Source organism: Eleginops maclovinus, chromosome 22 (assembly GCF_036324505.1).
Source record: "Eleginops maclovinus isolate JMC-PN-2008 ecotype Puerto Natales chromosome 22, JC_Emac_rtc_rv5, whole genome shotgun sequence".
Lineage (NCBI taxonomy): Eukaryota > Metazoa > Chordata > Actinopteri > Perciformes > Eleginopidae > Eleginops > Eleginops maclovinus.
Genome location: NC_086370.1, coordinates 2,212,637 through 2,230,321, shown reverse-complemented (window position 1 = coordinate 2,230,321; position 17,685 = coordinate 2,212,637). Strand labels below are relative to the sequence as shown.

The window sequence follows — 17,685 nt, the reverse complement described above, 5'->3', positions numbered from 1 at the left end:
TGCTGTTTAGTATCATGGTGTGTACCACACTGAACATGGAGCACAGAAAGTTAAGGCGAGAGTTGCCTCAGGATATTAGAAAGAAAATTATAGACAAGCATGTTAAAGGTAAAGGCTATAAGACCATTTCCAAGCAGCTTGATGTGCCTGTGACAACAGTTGCACATATTATTCAGAAGTTTAAGGCCCATGGGACTGTAGCCAACCTCCCTGGACGTGGCTGCAAGAGGAACATTGATGACAAATTGAAGAGACGGATAATACGAATGGTAACCAAAGAACCCCGAACAACTTCCAAAGAAATTAGAGGTGAACTCCAAGGTCAAGGATAATGACCCAAAACACACAGCTAAAAACACCCAAGAATGGCTCAGAACATTCTGAAGTGTCCTTCTATGAGACCTGATCTAAACCCTATTGAACATCTGTGGAAGGAGCTAAAACATGCAGTCTGGAGAAGGCACCCTTTAAACCTGAGACAACTGGAGCAGTTTGTTAACGAGGAGTGGGTCAAAATACACGTCAGCAGGTGCAGAAGTCTCATTGAGAGTTACAAAAATTGCTTGATTGCAGTGATTCACTCAAAAGGTTGTGCAACAAAATATTAACTTAAGGGTACCATAATTTTTGTCCAGGCCAGTCTCATTATTCTGTTTTTTAAAATGATTCTGTTGAACCACATTTCAAAAGCAATGTCTGATTTTCATTCGTTATTTTTCAATACATTTGTATTTATTATTACTTTTGTCAGTTTCAAGTTATTTCAGTGACCATTGTGGGTTTTTCTTTCTTTAACGGAAGGGTACCAACAATTTTGTCCATGTCTTTAACTTAACCTATGAGGCAAAATACCTCACCTCGAGTGAGGGGCCCAGCCCTCCGTATGTTTTTCTGTATGTGGCCCTCAGTGAAAAAAGTGTGGACACCCTTGCCTTACATATATGCGTGGTTTTTAAACAGACTGTAGCGGTGGAAATCATATAAAAATAAAACCGATAATTAATAAAACAACACTGCCGCTGAGGCACCAGTTAGAGAATCTTACGCAGGGCAATGATTCAAGTCCAGACAAGAATCTCCGTTAGTGCATTTATTTCTGTGATCCAATATCTTTAACAATGTTACGCAATGTGACTGCTAATACTCCCATAACACTCTACTAATACTCTACTCCCACCACCACCTGTCTCCAATATCTACAATTACACCAGGTGCCCTAATCACCCAGTGCCCAAACATGCCTTCAAAATAAAAGCATAGAAACTACTTTAACACACATATAGAACAAGACTAAATAATAATACATTCACTATTAACAAAAACAGCAAGTAAATGTTTAACAGTTAAATAATATAAAGCAATATGTAGCTCCAACCAGCCCCTAATTGTGACCAGTGAAAACACACAATTATTTAAATATATAAATGTTGAGCTATACTATCTCTGGACCCTAACTATACAACATACAAATAATCTTTTATAATCTTCTGCATTGACTTCAGGCAAGCGCTTCCTGGAAAAGTATAGATGGATAGAAAAAAGGGGTAGACACTACGCGGATCTTCAAAACAGCTGTAACTCCATGACACTGGTCTTCATTGCTGGCTAACAGAGCTGACCAAGCCTTTTCCATCCTTTCCCTCATTCAGGATCCACTTGTATTTGCAATAACAATAATATCTCCTGTTGAAAATCCTTTTCTGGGCTTATCCCATTCACTCTGTCATCCAAATCCTCCAAATCCTCTATATGCTGTGGCTTCAGGCTCCTCTGCGTCTCCATCACTGTTCACACCATCTATCTGGAGGTCGGGTTCAAGTTCTTCATCCTGGTTTGTGGTTTCTTTCTGGCTCCTCACTCTCTCTGTGCATATCATATTGCACTGTTGATGCTTTTTCTTTTAAATAGTGATGAATTTTAGGTTGGATGAGCATCTGGTTAGAACAGTATGCTCTTCCTCTTCCTGTGTCCTGTCCCTTTCCGGTCACGTATTACCCTATTTATTCACCCTGTGTAGCTAACCCCCACCAACAAAGTAATATGGCAAGATAAATATAAACAAAATAAATGTACATGCCAACAATACACATAAATGACTCCTACACAGACATTTATCAAGAAAAGGTCCCATAAATGTAGCTTGTTTTTTGCATGGGCTTGTTATGTGACCCAATACATGTGAATGGTATAAATAAAAGCAGAGAAAGAACATATTTGGTCTCTCTGAAGACATTTTATCATCCTATCCCGTTTCTAGATACACTTCTGTCTATTTCCAGTGGTGGAAAGTATCTAAGTAAATCTACTCAAGTACTGTACTTAAGTACATTTATGAGGTACTTGTACTTCACTTGACTATTTTCATTTCATGCTACTTTTTACTTCTACTCCACTACATTTTCCAGGCAAATATTGTACATTTTATTCGCTATAATTATTTCACAGCATTACTTTTGCAAATCAACTCATACATTATTATCTACTATTATACATGGAGACACTTGTCAGAAAACGTTGTTTTTAATGTAATGTCATCCTTTACCAGAAGCAAAATTAAAATGATACATGAATGCATCATTTATTTAAACCAGTGATAATATGCAGTATATTATTCCGAGAACAGCCACTTTGGATAATGAGTCCTTTTTGTTTTGATACTTTTAAAATTATATTATATTATTTATTCTTATCCTCTAGTATTTTTTACTACAGTTTGAATGTACGAATTGTACTTGTAGCTGGGTATTTATATACTGCGGTACTTTTACTTAAGGATAATATCTGAGTACTTCTTCCACCAGTGCTATTTACTAATAAAGTGTGCCTATCATGTCTACTCTCTCTAATTGTGTGTGTGTGTGTGTGTGTGTGTGTGTGTGTGTGTGTGTGTGTGTGTGTGTGTGTGTGTGTGTGTGTGTGTGTGTGTGTGCAGACCTGTCATCAGGAGGATTCCTGGCCAGGACATCCGTGAGAGTGGTGGGAGGGGCGGACAGAGCAGCAGCAGTCTGGGGTCCAACATCCTCTTTGCAAAGGCACTGCCCCCCCCCCCCCCCCCCCCCCGCCCCCCCCCCCCCCCCCCCATTTCAAAACCTCCAGACCCCAAATCCACTCCATGTGCGTTTAAACGTCTTTTCCATTGAACAGGAAACGGCCAGGCTCAGTGGGATTGAAGGAGACATCGAATTATCCGCGTGGAGGCTGTTTGTGCTGAAGTTTCCCCCCCTGTCCGGTGTTTCGGTGAAGCAGGACCATTGCTTGGTGTAGCTGTATCGGGGAGAAGGCTCGGGAGGAGGAGAAACTGCGGGAGAAGATGAGTGAGAAAGAAACGGCGGCGGAGAAGATACTAACAGGTAAACAAATACCAATGTGTTGGCTTCAAACTGTCTTTTTTAGTTTTAAACGCTAATCTCAGAGAGCAATCACTGCATGCGCACGTTTGCAGATTGTGTGGCGGGTTGCAGGGCGCGTGCACAAGTACATTGGTGATTTCTGAACAGTGTTGACTCATCATATTGTTGAATACTGCGCTATTATACAAGTATGACACAGCAGCCGCTGTGTAGGGGGGTTGGGTGAGCTACAAAGCCCAGCATTGGCCCTCCAAGGGCAGCCGCAGTGTACCACCGTTAGCATATCCCCGCCTGGCCTGCTCGGAGCAGCACTCCCCAGAAAAACATGGCGATATTACAAGTTTATCTCTCCGGTTTGTGTTCACTAACGCCGGGCTGTGTGTTTGGACTGGTTATCTACTGGCATCAGGTCAGTTCAATCTACCATAACGGTGCAGAGTTCGGTCACGTGACCCACCCGTCCCACCGGAGTTGTGACTCAATGCAGCAAAAAGTCTGCACCATGTCCTCAGGTAACGCATTGCCCCCCCCCCCACAATGCTATGGTGCTGCCTGGCCAGAGGAGTGCTCTGAGGTGCGCTCAGAGGCAATAACGGTTTAATATCCCTTCCATGTACAGATGGAAGATTGGCCTGATTTTGATCACTTCATTCTGTAGGTCATTATGTTCTGTAAAGCCAGTCAGAGGAACTCCTTTGGAATATTTCTCTTTTGTTTTAAAGCTCATTGTTATTCATTACGATTATGTAAGCTCCATTGCAAATACGCAGTGGTGTAATGTAATGAAGTACATTTACTCAAGTACTGTAGTTACGTGCGATCTGGGGGTATTTGTACTTTACTTAGGTAGTATATCCATTTCCATACTTCCACTACATTTTGGAAGCCAATATAACATTTGTATTCCTACATTTATTTGACAACATTAGTATATAGTTACTTTCCATATTAGGATTACTAATACAACATATAAATAAACTAATACATAAACTATAATATAAAGTTATAGGTTTATATATATTATTGTATTTCTATTTTCTCCACATTTACCTGCTGTGCATGAATGATAATAGTCAAGTAAACATAAATGTGTCCCATTTCAGAGTCAAGTACTTTTACCTTTTTATAATTTGAAGTATCATTTGATGCCGATACTTCTTTAGTTCTACTCAAGTACGTTTTTCTATGCAGGAGTTTTACTTGTAACAAAGTTTTTGACACTGTAGTACTTTTACTTAAGTTCAAAATCTGAGTACTTCTTCCACATTTGCAAATACATTTAGCGTACAGTTTGGCAGACACTCAAACAAGTGAAATAATGTGTTAACAGTGTTAACACTTTTCTCCATGATTCCACTTCATAATCCACTGTGGAGGTGATAGTGAGCAGTTTGCACCGTTCTCCCAAAGTAGGACATGTTAATGCTGGCAGGAGACTCACTTGGCATGCAGACCATTTCTGTAGTTTACTGATTTGTTTGAATTCACATGTTCAAGCTTTAAATAACATGCTTTCATATATGGAGTTATTTTCCTTCAAGAGATACTAGGACGAACCTTACCAGGGGCTTGGCACTGCTCCTCTGTTATGTAATGTAACTAACAGTGTGCCATAGAGACTGCAGCCTGAGGATGTCCTGCAGGGAGGAGAGTTACAAACCAGACTTTCTTTAACTTGAAATCCTAGCAGATTGCCTTGCAGCTGTGTTCTGTTGTCAGCCACAGCACATACTGTTACCTGGATGCTATTAACACCTAGCTGTGAAGGCAGAGCTTCATACATGTTGGAAGATAAGATGTGATCACAATTGCATGCTCAATTGTGTGTTTGTGTGATAAAATAAGTGTCACACATTAGAGTCAGTCAAGCCTGGTCAAAGCTAAAGATTTAAAACCTTTTTGGTGTGGCTTGGCCCTGGCTCTGTAGTGCTTTCTCATATTTTTTTTAGCATGCAGCCTGTTATTTGTTGAAGCATAGAATAAAAGAGTTCAAACTTGATGCAATTACTTGAGTATTCCCATGCTGATGACCCTAACTGGGGCCCATCTCCCCTGCAGTGAAAGCACACTGCAGCAGGATGTTACACAATCATGGTAAACGGCAACAATCACCGCCAGATGTCATATGCTATAGGGTGTGACACTGAGCTTGACTGATCACATTAGACTTAACATCTCTAAAGCCAATGTGCCGTGTTTATGTGTCTAATGTTATTGACTTGGGTAGTCAGCAACTTAATCTGTGTTTGTCTTTTTTTTCACAGCAGCTCATGGAGAATGAAAGAGGCCCTGTGTTCATGATTTGCTATTATTGAAATGGTGGCTCAGGGCCTGTGTCCACATAATGACTTTGTTAGTGCCAGCAACTTTTTTTTAATCTTCAAAATAAGGAGAGTCAATCAGTCTTTTTGTGTGAGGACTCTGAGCGCTTCCAGTTGAAAATCAGTCATAGGGATGCGTATCATAAGGGTTTTTTCGATACCAATACCAGTATTAATCGATATCCTTATCAGTACTTTAATCCATTACATTAAAAGATGTGAATATTTAAATATTTAAAATTATTCCAGTGCCTTTATCACACTAAACCATAACGTAACACAAATGGCATGAAGCCTGCAAGCTAGTTCAGGTGGTCAACTCGAGCACCAATGATCCATTCACACGTGACGCGCCTCCACCCCTCTTACAACCGACCAAACACTTTCTCCTAAACCTGCCATTTAAGCTGACAGATCTGCCTCTACCTTGCTAATGCTGCTGCTTTCACATCACTCCTGCCGCGTTCATGTTGCTGCTGCTTGCCTGCCCCGCCACCACCCCAGCTTCCCCCTTTAGGCTCGGGTGGATACTTCTTTAATCTCAATGTTGTATGTAAATGTGTGGAGTGATGAGGCCTGAGCCTATACGCCAAATTGTAAGCTGCTTCTAATAAACATATCAAAAAAGCACGTGAGTTGTCTGACTAAATACAGACAGCTTATCGGTATCATTTTAGTACCTGTTCCCGCTACTAATCCCTACCAGCGTGAGAGTTGGTTCATGGGGCTGGACACTGTTTAGGGCCTCCCACCTGTCCAACAACCACTTACTTCACTTGCACACTGTACAGCTGTTGTGTTTTGGATAATGAGAACTAATGTGACCTATAACATCTATTTGTCCTTCACTGGGCTCTTCCATTTTGTAGAGGATTAAGGGCTGGTCTTAAACTCAACACTTTCTGCACGGGTCTCTTGGTAGGAGTCATTACAGCTGAATGTTGCAGACCCTACATTTCATTATCATGCAGAGTTTAGTAATGTTGTGCAATACCAAGGCCAACTCCTCAGTGCCCGTTGCCATAGTAATACTTACACACCTTCCTTTTTTATGTTCTAAAATCAGGCTAACAGAAATGATGGTGGAAGGTCAGAGTGAGATGTGATTCAGCAGAATCATGTCTTGTCTTTTTACCCACTGCATTGAAGTCCAGTGACTAAGCATCCATTTTGCTTTAGATAATAGCTCCTAATTTCATTGGTATCCAAATGTTGTCTCATTTGATGTCAGTCTCATCTCAGTAAGGTGTGGCTGCTAGCTGACGAAGCATTTTTCCCAAAGTCACTAGTCCTGCTCAGACTATTGGTATGCTTCCTGCTCCCTCTGCAGGCTGCAGTATGGAGCCGTGCAGAGAGTCAACACGGCAACTTGACAACAATTGGAAAACCACTCAGCTAACCTAGAACAAAATAGCATTCCTCTCTGGAATATGGATCAAGAAGGCTTATTTGAATAATGGATGCTGATGATGTTGGAGGTTCATCGGAAAACAGTTTTATCTTTCTGTTAATGGTAGTGATGTAAAGGTATGCCATTCAGTTTACACAGTAGGACATCTGCTGGCTCGACTTGTAACGGAACATGTATTTGTATCGAATACTTGGTACAGGACGGGCATTTTGGTAATTCATATACTTCTAATATGAGCTATGACCCACACTGCTGTTTGTGTCTACAAGCACATGCAGAGAAGGAATTCTGAAGCACAAATTTAACACATTTTTGGATTAGAGTCATTAGTGATTTGGAGATGGTGCAAAACCTCAGTAGGATTTCTCCTGTCAGACTTGAGAGTGTTGTAAACTGTGTTTCTGAAAGTTATTTTGGTAACCTGAATTTAAGGAGGAAAGTGGACGTAGTTTCTCTACAAATTAAGACGGGTTTCTACTCACAGACTCATTCTTCTGTGCAGTCGGTGCACTTTGTATTCGTCACAGTCTTACCCCTTTCCAAACAGGTGTTTCCAGGGCTGCTTCAGAGCCAGTTCCCGATTTTGAACTTCCCACTGCATCTGTGCCGGGAGTCGGCCGTGAAAACCAAACCACTTCTAATCCGGCCTTTACTATCTTCTCGCACAGCACCAAAAGCAAGGGGACGTCAGAGTCTAGTGCAAGATTAACCTGAGCAACAACAGTAGTTTGTGAAAGGAAGCAGCAGCGTCAAGATAATTAGCGTGGCATACATGTGACATTTTATTTGTTTTTGCTACCATACTCTGAATGATTAACCATTCGCTATCGTTGACCGTTTTGGGCTCTTTTTTTTTCTTATACCAGCAATGAGTGGAATATGGAAGTGGTCTTCTTAGACTATCAAATGGTAGATCATAGTTAAGGATATGCCTGGAGAAAGGGCTTCTTTGGCTTTCCTGAGAAACGCATAGACATAAAGGCTGACGTCATGACCTGGCTCCCACAAGGTTCTGTTCAGCACTGAACTGGAACGGAACTCATGTATATTGGAAAGGGAATGTTTGACCTGAGCTATGGGTTTCATGGGAACAATTAACAGCGATGCAATGATGTTGTAATCCTCACAATAATGGTGATTCTGCTTTTTTTTTTATTAGGAACCACTTGTATAAATAAAACTTTGACTTTCTCTATTGAAAATAACTTGTTTACTCTCTGCTGCTGCGAATCAAGTTCAGCTGCAACCGAAAGAGTTAGGCTCTCAGAAAAGATACAAAAGGTACTTCATTTACATAACTGTTCAGTAAGTGAAGTGTCTTCTGCATGCTGTTGACATCAGTGTGTGAATTGTGTGGGGGAAGGGCGGGGTGTCAGACAGGCGATGGTCAGTTGTAGATGTTGGGGGGTTTGGGGATTCAACACCCTGGCCATTAACTTCTTCACACAGTGAGTCTAACTTATTATAGCTTTAAGCTTCTGTAAAGTGGCTTACACATATTAGTAGAGGCAGCAGGAGGCAGTTTTCAGGCTTTATTCTCAAATGTAGTTGCGTATATGGTCCGGTGTATCCTGTATGTTTTCCTGTCTCTCGTCTACACTTGTATTATGAAAGTAATTAAATCACACAGGCTCTGTAGCCTGAACCAATAGGCCACATTCAACTGCACAGTCAAAGTCATGTTTGCACATGTAAAGAGCTGATGGTGATTTAGAGCCTCAGTGTGTTTGGATATAAAAGTGAATCATTTAACTATGATACAGCTATTCAATCCTCTTGTGTAATTGCTTTTTCTCACAACCTTCACGGCCTTTCAATGACATTATCTAATAACATAGATATTTTTTTTTATTCATTCGGATTTCATTAATTTTGCATTGGTCATTTTCTGTTTACAGTGGAAAAAATGTTCAATAGGAAAGTTATTTTTGAATGAACATACAATTTGTCTAACCTAATTAGTAGGTAAAGGTTGGAATGTCACATACTGGTAGCTAGTTTATTCAGATAGTTCAGTAATCTGGTAAAAAGAGCTCTGCAAGGCTTTTACTAATTTACAAACACACTTACATTTACAACTGTGTATTTTACCACCACATATATATCTTTTCATGTTAAAGAAAATAATGTCACGAGTGACCTCATCACTGCCCCCAGCTGACCAAAACAAACAGCATATTAATACGCCATGGCTCAGAGTGTTGAGAGGAAAAGGAACTGCAGGCAGTGTAAGCATTGTGTCATGTCGCAGAGATGTGGGGGGAGGGGGGGAGTCTGTGCATGAGTGGGAGCTACAGGATGGGCTACACATGGGCCATCAGATAGGAGCTGGGAAATATGGGGGAAACAGTGCAAAAACATGTGTAGAAGTACTGCCGGACATTTCTTAGTACTAACACACACACACACACACACACACACACACACACACACACACACACACACACACACACACACACACACACACACACACACACACACACACACTGCTTACTCACAAAAAACCATACACCTTCTATAGATGCAGGCAGACAGGTCCTCACAATCTGTGGAAATGTTAGATTCAAGCATTTTATCACTTCAAACAGACAGTAGATATTTGTGTTCAATCACAAGATATTGAAAATACAAACACCTGTTGGAAAACCAATAAAAATGTTTGGATTATTGCCTAATATTGCTTAATGAAAGCCAAGTAACCAAATAAACCTGCAGTTGTACCTCTAACTAATACTGACCAATGTGAAGCAGACACATTCTAAACTACAGTCGTCAATTCAATACCTCTATAGAATCTGAGTTTTCTTTATCTATATATCCATATACAGCAGCCCCCTGACCAGATATCAGTAAATATAAAGCAAAATTAAATGCAAGTCAGCTTGTAGAGATGTGTCTCCTTAAAATGTGAAGCCAGTGCTGAGCTATGAATACTTTCTCACTGTTAAATAATTCATTGCTCTTTAAATATGCACACACCCAAAGAAAAGCCTGGCTGCAAAATCTGATCTGAAATATGATGGTATGTGATTCGATGTTAGAACACTGGGCTGATGAAATACCAAATCTCTATTATTTCATGTTTTAATCACTACAGATGAGTATGTGGTCCGCAGAGCACCAATCTATTCTGCTCTACTTTGGGTTAAGTGAACTGTCTCCAGTAATGAGGGACTGAGCAGAGCTTTTGCTATTATCAGTTTTTTCCATTTCAGACAGGCAGGAAGGAAAGCCATTGTTCAGCAGGGTTTTAAAGCATTTCCTCAGAGTGACCGAAACGCTCTGCCCTCTCCAGGAACTCGCTCTGTCTCTCTGTCAGACTGCTCTGTTCATTGTTTTATACAAAAGCCTTTGTTGCAATGAAAATGCCCCAATTGGGTCTTTTAAAAATCTGTTTCATATAAAGTAACAATCAGTCTGGCAACTTTCATGTGGAAATGTCAAGCAGGAGTTGTTATGAGGAATGGTTCAAAAGTCCAGAGGCAGTCATCATGAGTCCAGCTTTGGTCTGTAAACAGGTGGCACTTTGGAGTCAAAGCTGACAACCCCTACACTGACTGACAAAGAAGGAGCTTTAGTAAAGTAAATGTTAATAGTTATCAGATCAAAGGGAGTTATTTTTCCTTTTATGTCATGAGACTCAGGATGTTGCATAGAAAAGTGGCTGGTTGTTGCTTAGAGGGGGGAGTTTTTACATAAGAGTTTCTGGGCTATCTTAAAAGCTTGAGCAGTTGTTGTTGTTGTTGTTGTTGTTGTTGTTGTTGTTAGCTTTGTGGCTAACAAAAGCCCTTGGCAACAGCTGAAGGTAATCAGGAGTTGTAGCATTATTTCTCCGTCCACTAGGGGCATTGACTGTACAGTATAGGAATGGATGGCAAGTCTCCCCTCCCAACAGTGCAAAAGTGAAGCAGAAATGTGCTGGATACAAAAGCTAACATGTGATTATGACGCCAGTTATAGCCAGTCTGCTCGGTAATGATCAAGATACTCAAGCCACAAAACCAGGTCTTACCCACACACCCAACCGAACCCATCGTGAGCCTCACGAAACCTCTCCAAACCATAACATCAAATTGACAAATGTTTGCAGACTCTGATATTCAAACATCGTGGAAGCTATCAGCATCCCACCTATGGAATATATGTATTTGACCTTTACGTTGAGATGAGACGTTTCTATGATGCTGACCATGTCCTACCCTTCCAAATGGAGGTGCCAGGTTTGTGAAATAAACTGGAGCCAGCTACATGGTGCCCATCAAGATTTTTTGGATTCACTTTTGGGGAGCTGTCATGTCAACATGAGCAGGGCTGCAATAACGAATCGATGAAATCTATAAAAATCGATTACTAAAAAAGTTGGCAACAAATGGAGTTATTGATTCGTTGGGTCTATGTTGTTACTCTCTGTTTGCGGAGCTGGCTACGTCGCTTGAAAAAAGAAAACATTCGAAAAATGTCAGCGGCGGAGAGAAGTACGGCTCTGCATCCGACTAAAATCATCAACAGCGTGGGAACACTTCACCTTAAACAACACTGTTTTTTTGTTCAACAATGACCGGCTCGCTGCGACTAATGGCTTACGTGACTTTTTCTGACTTATTTAAACTATGCCCATTTATTGATTCAGCTATTTCAAAGTGTTTGCAAATTTGCAGAAAGGGGGTTGGGTTCCACTGTGCTTTATTTAAGGAGTGAACTAGGACACATTGAAGCGTTTTTAACAAATCTGAACATCGCCTACATTTGGGTTGTTTTGTGTGTTGATTATGTCAATTTAAAAATACAGTTTTCTGAATAAAATAATGGAAAAACCTTTTTTTGGGACGCGTTTTTTATGCGATTTATCGATTAATCGTGGAAATAATCGATTATCAAAATAATTGTTAGTTGCAGCCCTAGTCATGAGGTCAACATCTGAAATTAAATGTTAAAATATGGTGGTGTTGCATGCTAAATAAAGGGGTAAAGAATTAGGGCTGAACGATTTTGGAAAATAATCTAATTGCGATTTAATATGCGATTATTTTTTCAAGGTCCTCTTCTCATGTATTTTTCAACAAACACAAGCAATAAATCAATCGTGATTACAATCGTGAACCTTATGAGGTAGCAACAGTAGCGAGGCACGTTCTGCAGAATACCTGACGTTGCGCAGCATCTTCCTTTTTAAAGCCAAAATAATTCCACACAACTGACGTGCCGCCCTCTTTGGTACCAAACTTCCAGCCGTGCACTCTTCTGACGAGCCTGAGGCCATTGTGCAACAGGTTCAACTCTTCTGACGAGCCTGAGCATGTGCAACAGGTTCAAGCGCAGCGTTGACTTCATTCCCTGCATGCTCGGCTCGCTCGCAAGTCACGTGCCCTATAAAGAATACAAGGTAAATACATTTTTTTTTGCGTTATGATGATGTGATGATGATGGCACTTATAATGAAAGCCTCTCGACGAACAATGGCTAAGAAAAAAGCTAAAGCGTCTTTTTGTTTCTTTTGCAACTTTACGAGTATTTTACATATTTAATATTAACATTTATGGCAAAAGTCAATTGACGTTAACCAGGGACCTCTGAGCCACCATGACAGACGCCTTTGTCAGGCAACTGTGGTGCAGCGAGCTCCAGAGAGCAGGTGAGGGGGTGGTCAGATCTGCGCAGTACAAAAACACAGACACATCAACAATAGTATGATAATAACATGCAAATCAAAAACTGTCAAGCTTGTACTTTCAAACTACATAAATGGCCAAAACACACTGGGCTTCTTTAATGTACACAGCAGTGAGTGACCACAGAGAACATACAGTAAGGTGAATAGGCAGTCCTTCATTGTGGTCCACGATGCATTGCACTGCTAAAAGAATGTGGCCATATGCAGTCCAGACCATCTTGAAATGTGTTCTGAACCATCAGATCTCAATACAACCGCAATGCTTCTTTGGTCCAACACTTTCAAACCTATATTTAAGTCTGTTGAATTATGATCACAGAAGACACATATCAATACCAGGTCTGAACCTGGCCTCTGTATGTTTTCCAGCATGCAAGGAGATCTTCCTTCCTGTCTATGGAAGGTGTGAGCAGGTAGTTGACTCTGATTCCACAGAATACTTCCGAGGAATAACCTTTGGTGCTGCTATTCTCTTTTTAAAGAACCTCTGCAAAGATTTCTTGGTTTTCTTTGTCGGGACAACTTTGGGCTCCAATTCAGCAATAAAGCTTTGTATTATTTCATGCAGTCCAACATCTATTCTGTAAAGGTATTGGACAGGCCAGTGTCTTTCTCTTTCATTAGCATTGAACTGTTTACAAGGTGAAGAACATAGAACACACTACCGTAGTCTCCCCCACAGAGTGAAACCATTCCAGCAGTGGGCCCAGTTAGAGATTCCAGCTGCACTCTTCTAGTTTTTCCTGAGAGCTTTTACAACACGTCAGCATTCAACCATTCACACAAACAACAGACTGCCATTAAAGTTGCCACCTGCTCATCAGGAGCAATACTCATTCACACACACTCACACACACTGTTGACTATGACACCAACAGCAATATAGGGTTCAGTATCTTGCCCAAAGACACTTCACAGAGATGACCACAGGGGCCTTAACCTTCCGCTGCTCTTGTATCAGAACTGATCATTATCAGTCTGCACTCCTTCTTATTTATCTTTCTGATACAAAGGATTATGATAGTAGGTTGAGTTTATTCTGAGCTTTGTATAGAGCACTTCTGTGAGACAAGTTTGCAACCAGCAGATACCTGGACTGTCACAGTAGAAGCACAACAATACAAATACGAACCTGAACATGACCTCTTTAAAGATGAAATGTAGTTTCTGTACTCCTTTAGATAATCATAGCCCAAAACTTAAAGACATTTTACTCCACTGTTTGTTTTTAGCGTGTATTGAAACATGAACTGAGATCTCCCTGTAAGGTTCTGAAAAAAGTACTGTAAGAAGTCAGAATATTTTTTTTGTAGGTTAAGTACACAATATATACTGTCCAACCCAAAACTGCATCCTCTATTACATTAGTATTTCAATTTAGTGAAGAATACACTTGGAACTAATGACCCAGCCCTGCCTTTAGGCTCCTCTGGATTCCCCTGGAGGTGTTGGAGGACATGTGGAAGAGGACATCTAAGCTGCTTTAATTAGCTTCTGCCACTGTGTCCCAGAGCTGTATCAGTGTTAAAACATGCCTCATAGACGGAGAGGATTTACAGTTGTTTGCAGTCCATCTGAGCTGCACCCAGCTTTATTCCCTTGTATTGTCTTGCTCAAGTAACTGCCAAGGTGGGCTGGATCAGCACTCCATATTTCAAAGAGCAAATCCATACATTATACATTATTACATTTTTAAATTGTGCTTAGGACACTAATATGCTGCTGCCTTGATTTATGTCCATGTGACTGGAGCAGTGCAGAGAGGCTGGCCTGCCCTGCAGTGCAGATGTTTCATCAGTCATAGTTCACTGGACCGTCTGAGTGAGCTGGATCATTTCAAATCATTTTATTAATTCTAATTTAGCATGTCAATGACAATCAGCAGTTACACTTTCCGTATGATTATTACTATGATTGACCAATTTGATCGTCACTAACTTATAGTATCAGGAGATGTGTTTTCGACTGGCTGTGTAATTTCTGTTGCATGTTTGCGTAAGCGTAAGAATATGGAATGATAGTTTTACAATGTAGAGTGGTTTTCATAAAATAAGGGATGAAAATCGTCCTGTTTTTGAAGCTGCATGGTTTACTGAATGAAACAACTGACAGAGGGCAGACACTTCCAGAAGCCCAAAGTTAATGTATTATTTGCTTTATGGGGAGCCAATGAAGGATGCAAGCAAGTGATGTTGGAACTACAATGGGTATAGAAATCAGCCTGGCTGCAGCATTTTACACAAGTGGCAGGCGGGATAGGGCTTTGCTAAAACAGAAGAAAAGACTTACATTAGAGTTGTCTAAGCGTGGGAAAAAAAATGTATTCTAGATCTCTAGCTGAAATGTTGGAAAGATGGATTGATTGTTTAGATGTTTCTGAGGATATGACCAAAGCGAAAGGATGTACAGGATAAAGAGGAGGGGACAGAGGACTGAACCCTGGGGGACACCAAGTATGACGGGGGCAGTGGAGGATTTGCAGTTATTTATGGAAATGTACTGATGTCTGTCGGAGAGAAATGAGGTGAACCAGGAGAGGTCAGCTCCAGTTACGCCGACCGTGTGCTGGAGGGGTGAGAGGGGGATGGAATGGCTGATTGTTGTGAAGGCTGCACTGAGGTCAAGAAAGGTGAGGATGGTGAGGAGGCGGGAGTCTGCTGAGAGGAGGATATCATTTTGATCTGTGCAGTTTCGGTGCTGTGTTTGGATTGGAAGCCGGATTGGAAAGGTTCGTAGAGGTTTTTGCTGGTGAGATAGGATTTGAGTTGTCATTGAGAGAACCAGCTAAGGGCTGTTGTTTGGCTAAATTGAAAAACACAGCTGTGTGTTGTTCGGGTATATATGAAAGATACAGTTGAACCGACTAACATCAATTCACAGCAGCAAAGAGGCGAATACCTGGATCAGGCCCAGTTCCAGAACAAAATGATTTGGGGTGCATCTGAGATTAGAGGGGCTGCACCAGTAGTAGGCTTACGTTAGCAACAGTGGCCGGCAACAGCAATGAAAAATAGCACTGACGTTTAGGTCATCAATAAACAGATGATGGCATTTTTGGTGTTTTGAAACCAAGCAAGCGAGAACATTTCAAGTGTGTTAAAAGTGCTATTCTGTAATATTTCATCCAATCCAAAGTGGCACACAACTTATGGGAAAGAAAAGCACAAAAGCTTCAAAATGGTGCTGATAAAACCAATGAGAACATATTGTAAATCAAGTCAAAAATTGTTTGAACCAGCTCACGGTTCGAAATTTCAACTTTCAACACTAGTTCGTTGATTATCTTAGGATATGAGATATTGTTGTAGCCAGTTGTTGTGATGACATCTGTGCTATTGTATGTCTTATTCGACCTAATGTTTCTCTAGGCATAGCAGAAGATCGTTTCGTTTTGACTTGAATATTCTAGCCATGCTCCATTTTTAAACCACAAGCTGCAAAATGACGCCCTACCCAACTGTTCAGGTGAGTTGTTTACTTGTTTAGATATACATGGGCCGGCTTGGTTTTGCAGGTCCCCTTGCGCTTGCGGGCCGCCGAGGGATAGCGGTGTTTGGAGGGTGACAAAGACTGCTGCTCCGGGGGTGAGGTCAAAGGTGGCGAGTCGTGCGTGAGTAAGCTAGTGTCCACGAAGGGCGGGTAACGTAGTGTCCACATCTGTTGCTGTTGTCTGCAGTAGATGCAGTGTGATTAGTGATGTTTTTTTTTTTTTTTGTAAGTTATTTTTGGGGGCTTTTTGCCTTTAATCGGATAGGACAGTGGAGAGTGACAGGAAAGTGGGAGAGAGAGTCGGGTTGGGATCCGGAAAGGACCACGGGTCGGGAATCGAACCTGGGTCGCCGGCGTACGGTGCAGGTGCCCCAGCCAGTTGCGCCACGGTGATGGTTGTTTTAACCATTTTCATATATACATGATTATCCACAGATGTGTGTCACTGCACTGCTGTGCACGCACAAATGATGCATGCGCAGCGGTGTAGATCACATCAAAACATCATGTACAAGATATAAGGTGGAACAAATAATTGGCCTACAGCGTGAGCCGGCATGTCGTTTCCCGTTTTGAAGCTGCTTCTTTTAAGGTGTTGGCAAAGATTATGACAATTACAGTTTGTTTTGTTTTCAATTATATTCTTGTTATTATCACTCCCTTGTCTTTTTTAGTAGAGGGTGCATACAATTCAATTGCTCTTTGGTATGATTTCCATATTAAATGAGATTCAGAATTAGAAAAGGTGAATGGTGAATCTCCTTATATCAGTTATTATAGTCTGACTCTAGCTCAGGTCTTGCTGCTGCAGTAGAGGAGCAGTTGATGATCTAGCTGCGAACCATCCTGCTGTTCCACCGACCCGAGACTCAGCTCTTTAGCTGATGATTGCTAGTAATTCTGTGTTTTCACTGAGAGCCAGACTAGAGAATCTGTGAGGTGTGTGATGTGATGTAGCCCAGTGTGGTTTTTTAATATGCAACATTTGCTTTTTAGCAACCAGTCATATGGTTACTTTGGATGCAGTTTGGCCTTGCTCTGATTATGATGTGGTGTGCCGTAAACACGCAAGTGATTATTGAGTTGCAATCGAAACCTAGCCTTCACACAATGGTAACTTGCTGCTAGCATTACCCAGCAAAAAAACCTCTAATATGCTGTATGTACCGTTATATTGTTTCTTCTTGCTCATACATGGTTATACTGCTTCAAAGTTTTCACTACATTTTACCATGTTTGACTCTATTTCCGACAAATAAACACAGTTTGATTTGAGACATATAAAGAGAACCAATTGTATACAATGATAAACCTTTGCATTAAAACGGCTGAAAGGCCTCTGATAATAAGGTCATATATACTGCAATTGTTTGACCTCGGTCAGGCCAGAGAATCCTTCCAGCATAGTCATTATCACATCTGTGTCTAGCAGCCTCTGAAACA

The 17,685-nt window shown here is 41.0% G+C and overlaps 1 protein-coding gene across 7 annotated transcripts in view; it reads left to right on the top strand.

Annotated features, from left to right (window-relative positions):
* The first annotated feature begins 3,086 nt into the window (after positions 1-3,086).
* hspa12a (heat shock protein 12A) overlaps positions 3,087-17,685 on the top strand; it is a 47,852-nt gene continuing 33,253 nt past the window's right edge. For all 7 annotated transcript variants that reach the window (XM_063875354.1, XM_063875356.1, XM_063875350.1 and 4 more), the window contains exon 1: positions 3,087-3,350. In XM_063875354.1, the coding sequence (XP_063731424.1) occupies positions 3,311-3,350 (40 nt within the window). In that variant the 5' untranslated portion in view covers positions 3,087-3,310. The remainder of the gene's footprint in view (positions 3,351-17,685) is intronic.